We start from the raw sequence: 18,298 nt of genomic DNA on the forward strand, positions 1-18,298 counted from the left end.
ATGTATAGCAAGATCCTGTGTAGACTTGCCTCCTTCTCTTCCTCTTTATCCTTTTCTAGACCAACACCCCTTTCACATTCCTTTGTGATACCATCGCAGAAGTGAAGCATCCAAAAAAACCTTAGTATATTCAGGGCCAGTTCATTGTTCAATTGGAAGTGATGTTTTCTCAGCATGAAGTATCATAAAACCATCTGTTTGGTGTTAATAAAATTCAACAGTCTTGGAAAAGCAGCAGCAGAACTGCCTCTCTGTGGTCACTTCACCCATAATGCTTTATTTTGAGGAACCAAGAGCAAGGAATTCAGCATTCTGACACTAGTTGTGGGCTGGAACACCAACGGCATGTGCCGTTGGGAGCATACAACTGTGGTAGGTGCAGCAGCACAGCTACCAAGTGGAGTACCTGATGGTCTGTGCCTGTCTGTGTAGCTAATTATGGCTTGTGTCAGGACTGTCTATGGCACAGTATGACTTAGTGGCTTGTGTGTTGTAAATATCAACATATTTACCTACTAGCAGGGGCAGAACAATTAGCGCTCTGCTTCAGGCATAAAAAGTTCTTGAGGTGATTGATTTTCATTCACTTGTAGGGGCCTTTTCCTTTGTGAAATCTGCCTCTTGATTTCTTCAAGCTGTTGATTATAATACATATTTGGTGAGGGAAGTGAGTAAATGGCACTTTCAAAACAATCATAATAAATAATAGTAAAATAATAAATTTTTTATTTATATCCCGCCTCTCTGTCAATGACAAGCGAGATAGCTTACAAGTTAAAACTTACATACAATCCCAAATTCCCTATCCCACCCTCCCTTTAAATCATCAATTAAACCTTAACAATTTAAATCCTACATTAAAACAATATCAAACAACATCAATATCAGCAATCAGGCAATAAACTGTAGCGAATTCAGAGACATAAGAGGGTTCAAATTGGTGTCTGGGTTTTCTATTCAGGAAAGGCCTGCCAAAAGAGATCTGTCTTAACAGCTTTTTTAAAGCTGTCTAGACTGGTCATGTGACAGATCTCTTCTGGCAGGCCATTCCATAATCTAGGAGCGGTTGATGAGAAGGTCCTCTGAGTGGTTGCGGTTAGCCTAGTTCCTTCCAGAGAACTTAATTGTGCGGGGTGGATTGTATGGAAGGAGGCAGTCCTGCAGATAGGTTGGACTCAAGCCATTTAGGGCTTTAAAGGTAATAACCAACACCTTGTACTGCACCGGAAACTAGTAGGCCAGTGGAGCGATCTCAGAATAGATGTTATCCCATTGCTTCTGGTTTTACCAGTAATCAGCCTGGCTGCCATGTTCTGGACTAATTGAAGTTGCAATCATCGCAAAGTACTAGAAGAATCAATTCCTGTTTGTGGATTTACTAGTCCAGTGAAGGTGCAATCCCCAAAAGCTATTTGTGAGGCTTCTTATGCTTCCATATTTCATAGTGCAGAGAAATCAGATTTGAGGGAGGCGATGAGAAGAATAGCTTGACCTCCTTGCATGGTCGTGGAACTCATAGATGCCCTGGAAAAACTGCCTTTTTACAGGCTGGTAATCTAGCTTCTCTCTCTTTAGAAACATATAGCACACATCTAAACTACGTTTTAAAGTTCTTGACAATTAGAAAAGCAACTTGATATTGTAGTAAAAGTGACTTGCAGAAAACGTAGTGCCACTATTTTTCCTTTCATTCATTTAAAAATATATATTTGACTTCATCCCATGCTCAGCAATAACAGTAGAAGTTGTGACAATGAAATCACACAAATAACACACAGTTATGTAAAATCCTGTGTCATTAGCATGAACTTTGAATAAGGCCACCATAGTCTTTTGAGATCTGGCAGGCTTGGTTTTGTTGGAGGATGAGAGGGATGGTCTTGGATGGTTAATTTTAATTTTGTATGTTTTAAATTTTATATTTGTAATTTTTATATTTTTACAATTTTAATTGTACAGTTTTAACTGTTGTGTTTTATGTATGTTAGCCACCTTGGGTCTCACTTTGGAAGAAAGGCGGGATAAATATAAATAAATAAATAGTGCCATAATATGAATAAACATGTTTTTAATTTCTAAATATTAACACAAACATACAGTTTTCTGAACAGCTCAAGCCACATATCTTCTAAAACCCTGACTTTAAAATGAAATGTAGCATTTCCTGGGAGTAGTTAGTATGATACAATGTACTTCAAATGAAGTCAAAGCCTTCTGACAGTTTACAGACTCTTGTGGTTTCAAAGCATATTCATACAGAAAGCTTTAAAGCTGTCTGTTGCATCTGGCCCACACTGTGTATGCCTGCACAGTGCACACTTGAGGCAATGATATGGGACTTGCCCAAACACTGAAGGCATCTCAAATCCCCATCTCAGCCCAGAATCCTAGCACCACATTCAACACACTTCTTGCAAGAAGTCAGCAGTACTGAGGAAGCCCTGAGAGCCAGCATGGCTAGAAGTCCATGCTGATGATCGAACTTCAGAAGACATCCTCCATTTCTGATGAGGCAGCTGCAGCTGAGGACAAAAAAAGAACTGGCAGGTTTTGCCATGAGCCCCTTATATAGGGGTAGCAGAGGTGTGTGGGGCTACCTCCAAAACACTTTAGAACACACTGAAAGAGGCACTGCACAGGTGCAGGATAACCCATTTGTGTGAGTCACAGATACCACAAAGAAGCACCGATCTTGGCCATGATCATCAGCACCAAAATATGAGGTTTACTTTTAAAAATATTAATGTCTTCACTAGCATATTACTAGTTTGCTGTTTAGAAGAGTGACTATTAAAATTTAATAGTACTGTAAGTTAACACGTGGTTTTAATAGCACATGTATTTTTTCTTTAGAGAAAAAATGGCCCAAGCATATGACTTTGCTCTGGATAAAATCGGCATGGAAATAATGTCTTACCAGGTATATTTCCCCAAAATTCATATAGATGTTTATGGTGCTTATGTACTTGTTTTTTAAACTTGTGCTCTGCTTTTCTGTGAGAAAAGAGCACTCAAGGCCTTGCTGACAAACTAAACTTTTATTTTTCTCATTCTGTATATTTTTATATAGATCTGGGTAGATTACATCAATTTTTTGAAAGGCGTGTAAGTACACTTTGTTTTTTCTCTCTGTTAATTAATGCAGTGTTGGTATGTATATAGGTTGCAGTTTGTAATTGCTGACATGTTACTGTCTCACCTCACTATTTAGTGAAGCAGTAGGATCCTATGCAGAAAACCAGAGGATAACTGCCGTTCGTAGGGTTTATCAGCGGGGCTGCGTGAACCCAATGATTAATATTGAGCAACTCTGGCGAGATTATAACAAGTATGAAGAGGTAACTAAAAGGATGCCTGGCATTCCAGCTTGATTTAGGTGACAGATTGTTGTGTGATACAACTCTTTTCCTGCATTTGTAATAGTGAGGCCTCTCTTCTGTGACCTGGTGAATACATTCTCTGCAAGCCTGCTTTTCTCCTACAATTGAAAACAGAATTGCTTGGAATTGGGGGGGGCGGGGAGGGGGGATTACATGGTTGTCCTCCCCACTTTATCTCGGGAAAGACAGACTATAGGGGAGTGGCTGGCCCCAAATCACCCAGGCTCAGTAGAAACAAGAACCTGGAAGCTCCAAGTTCTAGTCCAGTACTCAAATGATTACTCCAATACTTGCTGGCCAGCCTGCCATTCTTCATTTGATGATATTTCTTGCATAGTGAGAAAAGCTGTCTCCCATTGGAGGAGCAAAGAGATTCCTTACACTGGCTGGAAGCTTAGGGTCTGATTGAATCCTTCCCTGCCACTGTGTGTCAGAACAGAGGATGGACTGCTAGTAAAACAGCTCCTCTCCCTCTATGCAGGGCAGTAATCCAAATGATGGGTGCTTTCCCACTCTGGACAGGAAGAGATAGACTTTGAGGAAATTGCAGTATGGTAAACTGCAAGAAAAGCCATACTTAATTTAACTGGTGTCCAGTTCTATTTTTGTCTCTACAGAAAAATGAGGTAGTTTTTACTTTGCCTTAATCTGCTGTTCACCTCTAAAGTGAGGCTTTGGGGCACAAAGGTGATTAGAGAGCTTTTATTCCTAAATGAGACATTATTAAATAAAAGAAGTCTCTTATATTTGGAGAGAAGGAGGGAATAACAGTCCTGTGCATATTTACTCATATGTAAGTCTCACTGAGTTCATTACTCCCAAGTACATAGGATTTCAGAGCTTAAATGTTTATTTTCTTTTCCCAGGGAATCAATATCCATTTAGCTAAGAAAATGATTGAAGATCGCAGTAGAGATTATATGAATGCAAGACGTGTGGCAAAGGTGCAAACTCTAATTTGTTTTCCTTAACTGTTTCCTCTAATTAAATGCAGCATTAATATTTAACTGGCAACAAATGATTAATGAAGTGGAGTTGTTAAAAGTGTACTATAAAATATTGCTTAAAATCCCATTAAAGTGAATGCTTCATCCTGCATACAATTCCTATTTTTAGCTGTGTTTTTTTTCCCTCTTAAGGAATACGAGACTGTGATGAAAGGTCTAGATCGCAATGCTCCCTCTGTCCCACCACAAAACACCCCTCAAGAGGCTCAGCAGGTAGACATGTGGAAGAAATATATACAGTGGGAAAAGAGCAATCCTCTACGTACTGAAGACCAAACCCTGATAACAAAAAGAGGTAATGGCATATTTTTGCAGTTGACTTCAGGAATAATGTTAAAAAGATAAAAGGCCCTGTGCAGACTGGCCTTAAAGGCTGGGTTGGGGGAGAAGTCAGGACATACCATCCATATGACACACGCCTTGGCTCCGCCCCAGGGCAGCATGATGCCACACAGCATGTGATGGTACAGCGCTCCTCTGTCACTGGGTCCGCATGACGCAACTCGAAAAAAGTGTCATAAAGCCACGGAGCTGCAGCTGTTGCGCCCTTTCCAGGGTGCTAAAAGGAACCGCTTTTTGAGGCTCCTTTTCATGCCCTGGAAAGGCCAGATCAGGGCCGCAGTGTGCGGTTGCCGTGGCCTCGATCTGGTTGTAAAAGGGGAGGCTGGAGGCATAACTCCATAATTGGCAATTAGGTGCTGTGGGTGTCTTCTTCTGATATCTACTCACTGTGCAGATCTAGAGGAATGGCCTGCGTGTTTAGGTCTCCTTCACTGCATTAGGTTTAATTCCACTTCGTTTTTTTCTCAGGAATGAAATATACTAGTGTAACACTTACTCTTTTTATCCACCAATGGTAGCATTGAAAGAAACTTTCTCCAACTTAATACTTTTCTTAAACATAATAAGCAAGGGCAGAATAAGGGTTTATTCTTTTCCTCTTGCCTGTGTAGTCTTAGAAATACACTGATATTCTTCATTTTTCATAATATGTAATCTGCAAGGAGACTCTAGTAATGCCCCTTGAAGTAGTAATGTTAGGATTGCTCAGGTTGCAAAGACAGTTCAAAACCCAGAGCAGAGTAAGAAGAATGCCCAAAAAATGCAAGTAGAATTAAAGTTTACTCTGGGAACAGAATGCAGTATTGCGCTGCATCGACCACCAAAAGTTTCAAGGACAGAATTCGATTAATGGTTCTGAAACCACTAGTAAATTTTAATGCTTTTTTAAAATGTAGTACTCCAGGTTGTTCTTGATGTTCTGTTTTATTTTATACAGTAAGATGCTTTGAGTCCCATTCAGGGGGAAAATTGAATAGAAAACAAATAAATTTATAATTAAATTGTGGGATGGCCAGTACTAGATTTCCCCCTTTTGCAGATGTGCTCAACAAAGCTGAGAACTGAGGGGAATCATGCATATATTTTATAAGCTGAACCTTGAAGAGGCTAAATATGTAGTTAAATGTCAGAATCATTAATTAAAACAAGTATTTTCTCAGTGCCACCTGCTAGATATATTTATTATATCATTGTCTTCTAGTAATGTTTGCATATGAGCAGTGTCTGCTGGTGCTGGGCCATCATCCTGATATCTGGTATGAAGCTGCACAATATCTTGAGCAATCCAGCAAGCTACTAGCTGAGAAAGGGGTAAGAGAAGGGGTGAAATGAAAACATGTTTATTATATACATTGGTTTTTAATAGTAAAATTGTTACTGGGATTTCATACAAAAATATGTCATTCAGGGATTTTTTTTTTAAGTATGTGGTATTTTAAATACAAAAGAAAATTTCTAAGGAAATAAAAGCTGGTATGTGCGGAGATGTCATGCTTTTTCAACAGTAGAGAAGGGTCTCCAGTGTAGGATGCTCTCCCTCTGCTGTTGAAAGTACCAATATTCAGTTCTAATAAGATCCTGATGGAAGTCTTCCAGCTATTTGGTTGTTAACATGTGCACCTCAGTTTGTTTCTTTTATATCTGTTTTCCCCCCAATAGCCTTAACCCATACCTTCTCATTAGTTTTTTTTCTGGTTCCAGGACATGAATAATGCTAAACTGTTCAGTGATGAAGCTGCAAATATCTATGAAAGAGCCATCAGCACTCTACTAAAAAAGAACATGCTTCTTTATTTTGCATATGCCGATTATGAGGAGGTGAGTCCTTAGATTTACTGTTCATTCAAACAACTTTTTAAAACTTTTTTGTTATCTGTAAATATTCTTGGCTGCAGATCCTAATTTTCACATAATCAGATGAGCAGTACTGGTATCATTTTGAGCATAAGCTTGAGAAAACTGGTTTTATTTTTTTTTCCTATTTGTGCAGAGCCGAATGAAATATGAGAAGGTGCACAGCATATATAACCGGCTCCTGGCTATTGAAGATATTGATCCCACTTTGGTATGTTTAGTTTTCAGCATTTCACTCATTGATTAAATAATAAAATGTAGAATTTTCTGCATTGATTCTCTCTTGACAGTTCTCCAGCAGAAAATATATAGGTAGGTATCTCAAAGGTACATTATAAATTATGGTTACCTTTATTTTTTACTCATAATTTTCATTCCAAATGTTAAGTTTATCATGCTATACTTCTGTTTGCACATTATCCATGGTATTTTGCTTCACAGAAGAACCTTTTTGCCACATGTGTGATATATGAAATCATAGGTGAAAAATAGGTAACAGGTTTTAGCTTTCTTGTTTAATGAAGAACAAAAAAAGTGGAACTATTGATGACAATAATATCTGTGCATTATTACCAGTACGGATGTACAATGGCCATGCCATTGCTGGTGGGTAGTGGTGGGTGGAATGAGAGAAACATCTACCTATGGGGATAGACAGAGGCAAAGGACATTAGCTGAGGTCTTAGCAGATGAAGTTGTCAGTCTGGACCTGGCTATGGAGACTCCAGGCCTCTCTACTCTCCAGTGACAGTGGAATGGCCACGAGGCTAGAATCATAGAATCATGATGTTGGAAGAGACCACAAGGGCCATCCAGTCCAACCCCCTGCCATGCAGGAACGTGCAGTTAAAGCACCTGCAACAGGTGGCCATCCAGCCTCTGTTTAAAAACCTCAAAAGAAGGGGACTTTGCCACACTCCAAGGGAGTGTGTTCCACTGTCAAACGGTTCTTACTGTCAGGACGTTCCTCCTAATGTTGAAGTGGAATCTCTTTTCATACAGCGTCCTAGTCTGCTCCATCCTCAATATGACATTCTGTCAGATATATAAACAGGGCTATCACATCACCAACCAGTCGTACCGCAGCATTAGGACAAGTCCGACAAGGATGTGCTTTAGTTATTGCAGAGGGTGGAATACTACCAAGCTCTGCAATAGCAAAAAAAAAAAAAAGTCATACAGGTGTAAGATGGACTTCCACCTGGAAGTGTCACTAACAGGCTGCTAGCCAGTGAATACCACGGGATTTGGGTAGTGAAGAGTATTCTAAAAGGACTTGGACAACCCCATCTGACAGAGGCGATACACACATACAACAAGCTCTGGCTGGAAGCCTTGCTAAAGCCACACAGATGCATGTGTCCTTTAAACAGCATACCTCCAAAGTGATTTGAAGCAGCTTTACTTTGCCCTGTCTGTTCAGGTCCCTATGTGCCTAAATAGATGCTATATGCCTATCACTCTCCCCCACCCCAGTTGTTAGGGCTGCTCATATGTATTCTCAGAAAATCAGCAGTACTAACAGTCAGCTATTTGGGAGTGGGAGGGAGGCTGGATTTAGTCTGCCTCTCATCCAAACAGCTCGTTGCCATAGTTCATCATCCATCAGGGTTATGTATGTGCAGCCCAAAGTGTGATATGTATTGCTGGGCAGAGGCTGCAGAAACACAGGAGGAAATGAATTGCCTTTAATTTACTTGTTCTGTGCTCAGCTGCTTGTGAAACACATTTTCTAGAGGTTTCTATAAGTGAATGTTTTATAATAATCTTTGCTGTGTCATTTGGTTTTCACAACAACTCAAAGGGCAAAGTAAGCTGTGCGATAAACTCGGAGAGCTGAAGTAGTGTGTTATTGGAGAGTATTTAACAGCTAGAATGCATGGAAGCTTTGCTATTCCTTTGACTGTGAGCACATTTGGAAAAGGAGGGAGATTTAGATATGAAATGACACTATCTTTAATGGTTTCTGAATATTTAGCTACAGCTCAAAGATGGTCCTATTTCTTCAGGTATACATTCAGTACATGAAGTTCGCAAGGCGAGCAGAAGGCATAAAATCAGGCAGAATGATATTTAAGAAGGCACGAGAGGATGTCCGGACACGCCACCATGTCTATGTTACAGCTGCTCTGATGGAGTATTATTGCAGTAAGGTAAGAAGTGAAACATTTGCTTCAGCTCCTTAAAGATGGTTTCTTCCCCATCCCCCATTAACATGTTTTTTAATTTGCAGGACAAGTCGGTAGCCTTTAAGATCTTTGAGCTGGGGCTAAAGAAATATGGTGACATTCCAGAATATGTCTTGGCATATATTGATTATCTTTCTCATCTAAATGGTAAGCTCTAGGAAAAGAGAATTCATGACTTTTGAGTTTGGAGTGGATTCAATTTCTTGAAAATTCTATGCATTTTTTGCATTTTTTAAAGGAGCAATTGATTTGGAGTTATCCATAAAAAGGCAGATTTCAAATGGTACTGATAACTGCCCTGGTGGCGCAGTGGTTAAATGCCTGTACTGCAGCCATTCACTCAAAACCACAAGGTTGCGAGTTCAAGACCAGCAAAAGGGCCCAAGCTCAACTCAGGCTTGCATCCTTCCGAGGTCGCTAAAATGAGTACCCAGACTGTTGGGGGCAAATTAGCTTACTTGCTAATTAGCTTACTTGGTGTTCACCGCTATGATCTTTGGAATAGCGGTATATAAATAAAACAAATTAAAAGTTAGTTAGTTAATTAATTAATTAATTATATACAGGTGAGCGCGATATACGCGGCTTTCAGCATACACTGAAAACCACACAGGAAAAAGCCGCGCTGGAAAAGCCATTCTTAACGGGGCTCCAGCATATGCAGGATTTTCCTTATGCAGGGGGGTCCGGAATGGATTCCCTGCATAAGGGAAAGGCCTTCTGTATGCATCCTGCCTTGTTACCTCTTCAGTAGACCAACTAGATTTTACTAAACAGTATTTCCGAAAAAGCTTGTTTCAGCAGGTCTTGTGCCAGTAGTGCTGGGGGGCGGAGGAGTGACTTAAATATGTAGATGAATGTGGGTATTGATCCTTCCTGCAGTGCACAGTTACATGTAAAGAAATGGTATAATGTGATTGCTGACAGGATTAGTAGGGTTTATTCATTGAAAAACTGGATTCATTCATTCATCTGTTTCTCAGTTCCTTCTTTGATAATACCAGGACTATACTAATGACCTAACTGTTCAGTGTAAGAAAGCTGGCATATACAGAGTTAAAACGGTGGTCCATTTAGTTTAGTGTTATTTTACACTGATTGGCAGCAGGGCTTGAAGATTTCAGATAGTGCTTTTTCAGTTCTATGTGGAGATGGCAGTCTTGTTCTAAGGATTATTGGGGCAGGGATCTGGTTGTATCCAGAGATAGGCAGTCCTCTTCTCCCCTCCCCCCCATCCCCGCCACCAGGTCCTGAGGCTATCTTTCAACCTTCCACACCACTACAATCCACAGGTAATTGGCAAAGTTACTCTGTAATGGAATGTGATAGAGCTTGGAGGATTGCCACATGACAAGCCTCTGCCAGTGAACATTTTGATACTTTCATACAAGGCAGTATATCTGTTAAATCATTTTATAAAAGTTGGATTACTGTATATATTCATGTGTAAGTCTAGAAATTTAGGTCAGAAAATTGACCCAAAAAACCTGAGTCAACATATCCACGGGTCAATGTACGTAGTGTATCTTAACTCTTATTTAAAAGAAGGAACCATCCCCTAGTGAAAAGCAGTGTTAATATCAATATTTCAAACATAATAAAACTAATATCTGAGGGAAATAAAAATTCATAATTGTTCTATAGATTGAGTCTAACCTGAATGAGGATTTTAAAAGGATAGTCAATTCACCAAAGCAGAGTTAGAAACTAAAAATGTGGATGGGGGCAATTTCCCTACAAACTGGATTACATCATGGGGTCTGACCATGTCATTTATGTCATTTGGTCTCTGAGGATGACGTTGAATCTCCTCTCCTTTCTTTGTTTCTCTGTCCTCCCTGTGTCTAAAGACAAAGGTCAAATAAGAAGTAACCGCTTCCAGTTTCATATTTAAATGCTGCTATTGGCAATTTTTAAATGAAATTTCTAATTCTTATTTTAGCTCTTGAATTATTATAATTTAGTATGGATTGAGACATGTATGTGTACTTCCAAAGCCTCCCTTAGTATGTTGGGACAAGCCTTCAGATAAAATGGGATAAACAAGCTCAAGTGTATTATTTTATCCACAGAAAATTATAGATTGTATGCAGGATTTTTCACCTTTCAGTTAAATCAAAATTATTTAGAAATAATGTTTTATTTTAACCTGTAATTTCCATTAAAATGTTTGAAGCTTATTTTCATCTTCCATTTTTAACATTTTTTAAACAGAGGATAATAATACAAGAGTCTTGTTTGAACGTGTACTAACCTCGGGCAGTCTCCCACCTGAGAAATCTGGGTAAGTATAGCCAAAGGTCCTTTGCAAATTCTCATTTTTGCTATGTTGGTAGTTCTTTGTATAACATAGATAACATCACAGATTAAAGGGATTGTTTAGAGAGAGCACTTTCATTGTCGTCTTAAATCAGGAGCCAGCTGTTGTAAAAGGGCTATAAACTAGATTTTCTATGGTATTCATGCTGTACATGCCTAAATGTGCTTTGATGACACTGCTCACTTCTCCACTGTGAGAATAAATAGTATATGCACTCAGTGGTTAGTGAGTACATTGGCTCTACTCTAGATCTAGAGTCTTAGGTCGAAACGACACTGCAAAAATCAAGTTTGAGAACACATCAACTGCCCTGGCTCAATGCTAGGGAATTCTGGGAACTGTAGTTTTGTAAGATATTTTGCCTTCTCTGTCAGAGAACTCTGGTGCCACAATAAACTACAATTTCCAGGATTCCCTAGCATTGAGCCAGGGCAGTTAAAGCTGTCTCAAACTGGATTATTTCTACAGTGTGTTTTATACCTTCATTGCTTTTATCCTTATGTAGACACATACCTTCCTCCCTACTGTTGTTTCCAAGGGGTCAGTGACTTCCACAACCTTCAGTTGAGTTCTGTGCTGGCCTGAAGCCTGTTCTAGGAGTGGATGAACTATGGATTTAAATAAATTTTGGCTAGAAATGTATGGAACTGTTAATAATGGGTTTTTTGCCAGTGTTGGTGAGAAATTGTCTTGAGTAACCACAGCTTGCAAATACAATATAGTGTCTCTCTCTATTCTGCTTTGAAGGCCCCTCTCTATCCTGCCTGTTTCACCAGAGAGCATTCTTTGCTAGGGCAGGAAGTGACTGGCCTCTGCGACCTTTTGCCATAATCATCAGGGCCTTCTGGATCAAAGCATCTGGCAGCAAGAAACAGCTGAGGGAAGCAAATGGTGATTGATCCATGAGTCTGCTGGGGCTTCTGGTTGTAGGACAGAGATGTGATTTGCCACAATTGGCAATCCCTATAGTTCTCTCCTATGTCTCCTGGAGTAGTTTCATGCCTGCATAGAATTGGCACTGAGTAGCAAGGCACTGGAAACAGTAGAGGAATTTCTTAGGCACAGCAAGCAGCTGGCAAACATTTCCATGGATTGGGTCTTTGAAGCCTGCCAATCGATGTGGATGATTGCACTGCTTTTGGCATTGTATGTCAAGTGTGAGAGAAGTATGCTTCCACAATCCTTGTATTTTGGGGCCAGAACAGATTGGCCTGTAAAGTTTAGACCCTGCACACCTCTAATACGTCCAGATGCTGCCCTGGTCAACCAGACATGGGCGGCTTCAAGAAGCTCCAGGGGTGTGGCATTTACACACCGCCAGAGCAGATTGAAGTCACCCTGGAGTTGTGGCCAGGCAGCTTTTTACCAGCCCGAATAGGAGCCGATCTTTTCTGCTTCTATTTGGGTTGGGCCGGCTCCAGGGTGGATTGGGGCCACAGCATATGGTTGCTGTGGCGCCAGGCCGAGCAGCAGTGGCCCAGTCCCAATCCACCCTTTTGTGGCGGTGTGTTCCACCACTAAGTAGGCTTTAATTTTTGAATGCTTTGCATTTATTCTGCTTTTCTCTGCTTCCTTCACAGAGAGATATGGGCCCGGTTTTTAGCTTTTGAAAGCAACATTGGTGACCTGGCTAGCATATTAAAAGTGGAAAAACGGAGATTTACGGCTTTCAAGGAAGAATATGAGGGCAAAGAAACAGCTTTGCTGGTAGACCGATATAAGTTCATGGATCTGTACCCTTGTTCTGCCAGTGAACTTAAAGCCCTTGGTTACAAGGTAAGGAGAAAAAGACTTTTCAGACCAGTATATACATACATGCTGAAAAAGTGTGCAGACCCACAGCATTGCTAGTTGTATGCCTTCCCCACTACTTATCCATGTGTTGTTGTTTTTATTTAGCTGGAGGTGCAGGTGCACCAATGTTTGCAGTTAATCTTCTGACAGATTTGTTTGCTAGATGTAAGCTTTTAGATGACATTTGAAGCTTGGTACCCCTAACAAAAGCCTTCTCTTTATTTACGACTATTATTTAAAAAACAGAGTATTTTCGACATTATATAGGAACTAAACTTTATTTTATTTTATTTATATCCTGTCATTTTCCCATGATGGAATTCATTCCACCTTTGGACATGATAATCATATGATAAACTGCTTGTAAGCAGTGGTTCACAACACCAAGTGGGAGAGGCTATCTCATCTAAAAAACTCTACTTAAACCGTCCTGATGGATGGCAATTCAGTTTCTGCTTAAATGTCCAGTAAAGGAGACATCACCACTTTCACTGGTTTGCAGTATCTCTGTAGCATTTTAGGTGGGGTCTTTCCCAGCCCTATTTGAATTTGAGTCCTTTTGCATGCAAAGAAGTATGTTCCCCCTCCCTAAGTGTTTGTTAAAGACCAGAACATTAAAGGTTCAATAAATTAAATTCAGATGTAAAGGTCAATTCCAAAACTCACATTGGCTCCTATAAGAATCATCTTGAGCCAAAAAAATACTGATATCAAACCTTCTGTTTTACCCAATGAGGCTTCTGCTATCCAAAGGAGGTAGTTACCTGTAAAAATAATTGTGTCTTTTGTACCATAAGCATACTTTAAATTTAATAGGAACTTGCCTTTTAATCATACTAATTTTTAATATAAATCACTACGAATAGACTTCCATTCAAAAAGCAGCTAATAGAATTTAAAATTATTAGGAGCAGGCAGACCACTTCCCCACTCACTCAGAAATTGGCAAAGTTTGCACAGCTGCTTTAGCAGACTCTTAGGGATGTTTTTCTAGCCTAGTCTGTGCACACGATTGTTCTGGTTCCAGCCTTTATACTTGTTGCTGGGAAACATTGCTCCATGGCTGTGATGCTTCCTACTTTTAACATGTATTTGAGGAAAAAGGGGGGAAATTAGTTACTGTGATGCAATACTAAACATCTAATTTATGCTTCTTTTGCTATATACTTTTCTAGGATGTTTCTCGTGCGAAACTAGCAGCCATAATTCCAGATCCTGTTGTAGCTCCTTCAATAGTACCTGTGCTAAAAGATGAAGTGGACAGGAAGCCAGAGTATCCAAAACCAGACACCCAGCAGATGATTCCGTTTCAACCAAGACATTTAGCACGTAAGCTGAAACTTACCCTCAGACTTCTGAAAGACATTTAGGTTTTGAATGTTTGTGGTCCTAGATGAAAATATCAGCTCATGCTATTTCCTAAACTGGGATCAAATACAATAAACTTTTCAGCCAGAGTAACCTGTCTCCACTGTTTTTGCTCATTCTTGCATGGTTCTTGGGAAGATAAATCACCCAGATTGAAAAACAGTTAATTTCCATAAGTACTAATCTTACTTGTTTTTAAACACAAGATCTCTTGAGCCTGCGTATTTCTTTATTACCTACTAGCTCCAGGTTTGCACCCAGTCCCTGGTGGTGTGTTTCCAGTCCCACCTGCTGCTGTTGTTCTAATGAAGCTTCTTCCACCTCCTGTGTGTTTTCAGGTCGGTAATGATATTTTAAATAGTCTTACAAGCTTTGTAATCTCTTAGCACAGTGTCTCATTGTATTACATTGTGCTATATTATATTAACTAAAATATCTAGAACCCTAAATGAAAAGGTCCTGGAGGGATACAGATAATAAAATCAATATTAAATTAATTTAAAACTGTCTATAATGGTTATATGGTAGCTGTTTTTGCTCAAACAGTCTTTTTTCTCTGGCAGGGCCCATTTGTGCAAGTAGATGAGCTTATGGAGATTGTCAGGCGGTGTAAACTTCCAGACAGTAAGTTGTTTTTGTGTTAAAAGATATATGGTGATATCACTGGATGTCACTGTATTCCTGTCATTCTGAATTTTTTGTGTTAAACATATTGCTATATCAACAATATATGGAGCTGATGGCAGTGTAATATATAAGATGGGTTCATTTTGATTATTTTGGCCCGTTCTGCACCCACCTTTGCGCCTCCCCCATCACGTGCTAGGATTGGCTGAGGACCTAGCGTCCATACTGGCCTCACTCCTAGCACATGACGAAGGCGTAAAATGGCGGCGCCCTATACACATGGGCGCCACCATTTTTACATGCTGGACGCTTAGCGTCCGCACGTCACCCTTGCCTTATGATGTCATGAGTACGCCATTTGCGCACTTGTGCGTCACAAGCGCGGCGCAAAAAGAAGCTTTTTGCGGCTTCTTTTTCTGCTGCCGGGAAGCCTCCCCATTTGGAGGCTGCAGCTTCCTGGCGGCGGAAATGGAGGTGGCGGCAGACCACCGCTTTCAGGCGGTCTGTAATGCGCCTTAGTTACCTGAAGGGTTCCTTCCCTTCACAGAAGATGCCAAAACCAAATTGCGGCTCCTCTCTGAAGGAGGGTGGCAAGGAAATGAGCTATGCCCTATTCTCCAGTCAAGCAGAACTCCACTAAGTATTAATCTTAATACATATTTATTTATCAATCACTGTCAAAGCAGACATTGAGTGAAATAATGGGGAACTCCTGTAAGCTTGAAATTTACAGGAATCTTTGGAATGAAACAGAAAATTTGGTTATAAACTTTAAACAAATTCTTACATTACAAAGCCACACTTCTGGAGGAAAAATCCCAAGCAGAAACATGTTGTTCACACTTTGCATCAGGAAAAACAGTTGATCGTTACATTATTTGTTCATGGAGTCCAGGCCCAGTACAGGTGCCAACCTGATTCCCTCCAGAGGGATGCCACAGCAGCCAAACTGCGCGGCATCCCTCCGGAGTACAAAGAACCCGGAAAAAATGCGTTCTTTTTATGGTGCCCGGTGCACATCACGAGTGCGCCAATGGCACACTTGTGACATAAGCGATGAAAAGCAACATGTATATACTGCGTGTCGCTTATGTCAAGATGGCAGTGCCCGTGTGGATGGGGCACCGCCATTAGGCCACTGCCATGCCGTGCTAGGGTTAGGGACTGTGCAGTTGGCACGCAGTCCCTAACCCTAGTATTGCTGGTGGCACAGCATTCCGCGCCTATGTAACTTCTCCTGGCCTGACTCCCCAAAACCTATGGAAACATCATCCACCTATGCTTTTGATTGTTGGCAGAATGGCTCTCCTTCTTTCCATGCAGCCCATGCCTGGTAAAGGAGGTTGGGGAAAGAATTATGATTGTGGCAGTAGTGTCAAAATTGTGACTAAGTAGTGATCTTGAATATGAAACAGTTACTTAACATCATCTCCTCTCCTAGATTTAGGGTATACACCAGTGGTCCTTAAACTATGGTTCTACAAATGTTTTGAAGCACTGTCATAAAAGAATAGTACTCTTAAAACAGTGTTTTCAAACTGTAATATGCCCCTCATGTTTGAAGCTTAGCTATTCATCAAAAGCAAAATCCGCATTACTTCCTCAGTATTTCTAGTAGAGAATTGTCCCAGTCTTTCAAGTATTTAAATGATTTGTCAAAGGATATCTAGTTCAAACACCAAATGATTATATTGATTGAATAAATAAATACAAATGTTTGTCTTTGATCGAGAGCTATCTTTGAAACATGCAGGGCTCCTTTATTGTTTGAATATATTTTTGGGAGTTACGATTTATTCTTTTTTGATAACTTTCTCTGAAATCACTTATGAATTTTCAAATGATTTTCAGACAATTCCTAATCTCTTGCAAGCTGAAAATGTATTAGCATTCCCAAGAGTTACTGAACCAAAAGGTACTATAGAAATTTTAATACAAAATTATAGGCGTTTCCCAAACTATATACAAGAATATGTGTCATATTTATGTCACTCTTTCGGACCATAATTATGAGTTATGATGGATATATTTTCATAACTGTTGAGTAAACATCTTACTCTGGGTCGCCTCTGGCTCTAGGTTGACTCAGCCTGGCATCCCTCTGAGGTCACTAAAATGAGTACCCAGCTTGTTGGGGGCAATTAGCTTACACTTTGTAAACCACTTAGTTCATCGGTAAGCAGTATAGAAATGTACATGCTCTTGCTACTACTCATAAAGCCAATAATTTTCTTCTCTGTTCCAAAGATGTAGATGAAGCTGTAAGGATCATAACTGGAGGCTTGCCTGACTTATCAATGGAAGGAAATGGACCTTTGGAAAATAATGCTCTTTTAAATAAATCTGTCAAAAGACCAAACGAAGATTCAGATGATGAAGAGGAAAAAGGATCAGTGGTTCCTCCTATTCATGACATTTACAGAGCAAGACAACAAAAACGGATCCGATGAAACATGTTGCAAATAGAACTGTGAAAAAACAAAGGACTTGTAACATTTTTTTTTCCTTCAACAAATGAAATGTTTAAAAGGGATTGAAATTTATAACATACATCTTGCAACTGAGGTTATTTTGTTACTGTGGTGCCTCTTTTTTTACCAGCTGGTTCTTCATCAGAAAAGAAGAAAAGCAGATGAATCTTAGAAGAAAATTGTGGTTTTTGAACACAAACCATGATAAATGTCTGAACTGTACTTCATTGCTCTTCAAATGTATCCCCATCTGCCACAAAAAATATCTCATCGGGGTTCTGACAGTTTTATTTTAAAAACTGGATAGCTTATAATTGAAATATTCTAAATTCACACTTCTGGAACCCAAGCAGTTGTTCTCAGTTTGCTCACGTAGTGTCTGTCCTGCCTTATTCTTTGTTTTTATTTATGGCAGAATGAATGGAAGCTGTTTTGTAGTTTAAAATGGGGGAAGACCCACATTCCTTTCAAATAAAGGAGCTCTGTAATATCATGCCTCATGCTGTTTTACTTCTTGCACAGTAGACGTTTCAGATATTTCCAACCAAAAGCCACTAATAAAATAATCCCAAGTATTCATGGCTGTGATAGGGTATCTATCTATGGGGGAACTGCCACTACATCCAGAGCCCTGCCAGATTACAGCATCCAGGATAGAAAGTGGAACATTGCAGCTTTTGTCCAGTTCTTTTACTGGTGTATCTTTCCCCTCCAATACACAGGCTGGTATTTTCATGACACACAGGTTGGTATCTTCCACTTTATAACTGCTCCACATTCAGCTATGCTATGTATTCATGATCATGGAATTACTGCATGGCACTAGGGCATTCCACTCCCTGGAGTTTGAAGTAGGTTTTGACAGTTCCTTAGTTAATTCTTTAGGTCAGCCGTGTGTCTACACTGATGGGAAAACTCATCCCACCTCATAGTCTGCAGCAACACC

General features: G+C 39.9%; 1 protein-coding gene across 1 annotated transcript in view; it reads left to right on the plus strand.

Moving 5' to 3' along the window:
- The window catches only part of CSTF3 (cleavage stimulation factor subunit 3), a 77,503-nt gene extending 59,658 nt beyond the window's left edge, over positions 1 to 17,845 (plus strand). The window contains exons 6-21 of the mRNA XM_042444217.1: positions 2,854 to 2,920; positions 3,071 to 3,105; positions 3,212 to 3,338; positions 4,247 to 4,324; positions 4,520 to 4,682; positions 5,931 to 6,040; positions 6,431 to 6,547; positions 6,720 to 6,794; positions 8,593 to 8,736; positions 8,817 to 8,919; positions 10,987 to 11,056; positions 12,673 to 12,868; positions 14,062 to 14,215; positions 14,498 to 14,592; positions 14,818 to 14,878; positions 17,129 to 17,845. Of these exons, the coding sequence (XP_042300151.1) occupies positions 2,854 to 2,920; positions 3,071 to 3,105; positions 3,212 to 3,338; positions 4,247 to 4,324; positions 4,520 to 4,682; positions 5,931 to 6,040; positions 6,431 to 6,547; positions 6,720 to 6,794; positions 8,593 to 8,736; positions 8,817 to 8,919; positions 10,987 to 11,056; positions 12,673 to 12,868; positions 14,062 to 14,215; positions 14,498 to 14,592; positions 14,818 to 14,878; positions 17,129 to 17,331 (1,798 nt within the window). The 3' untranslated portion in view covers positions 17,332 to 17,845. The remainder of the gene's footprint in view (positions 1 to 2,853; positions 2,921 to 3,070; positions 3,106 to 3,211; positions 3,339 to 4,246; positions 4,325 to 4,519; positions 4,683 to 5,930; positions 6,041 to 6,430; positions 6,548 to 6,719; positions 6,795 to 8,592; positions 8,737 to 8,816; positions 8,920 to 10,986; positions 11,057 to 12,672; positions 12,869 to 14,061; positions 14,216 to 14,497; positions 14,593 to 14,817; positions 14,879 to 17,128) is intronic.
- The last annotated feature ends 453 nt before the right edge of the window (positions 17,846 to 18,298 follow it).

This window comes from Sceloporus undulatus, chromosome 1 (genome assembly GCF_019175285.1).
Source record: "Sceloporus undulatus isolate JIND9_A2432 ecotype Alabama chromosome 1, SceUnd_v1.1, whole genome shotgun sequence".
NCBI lineage: Eukaryota > Metazoa > Chordata > Lepidosauria > Squamata > Phrynosomatidae > Sceloporus > Sceloporus undulatus.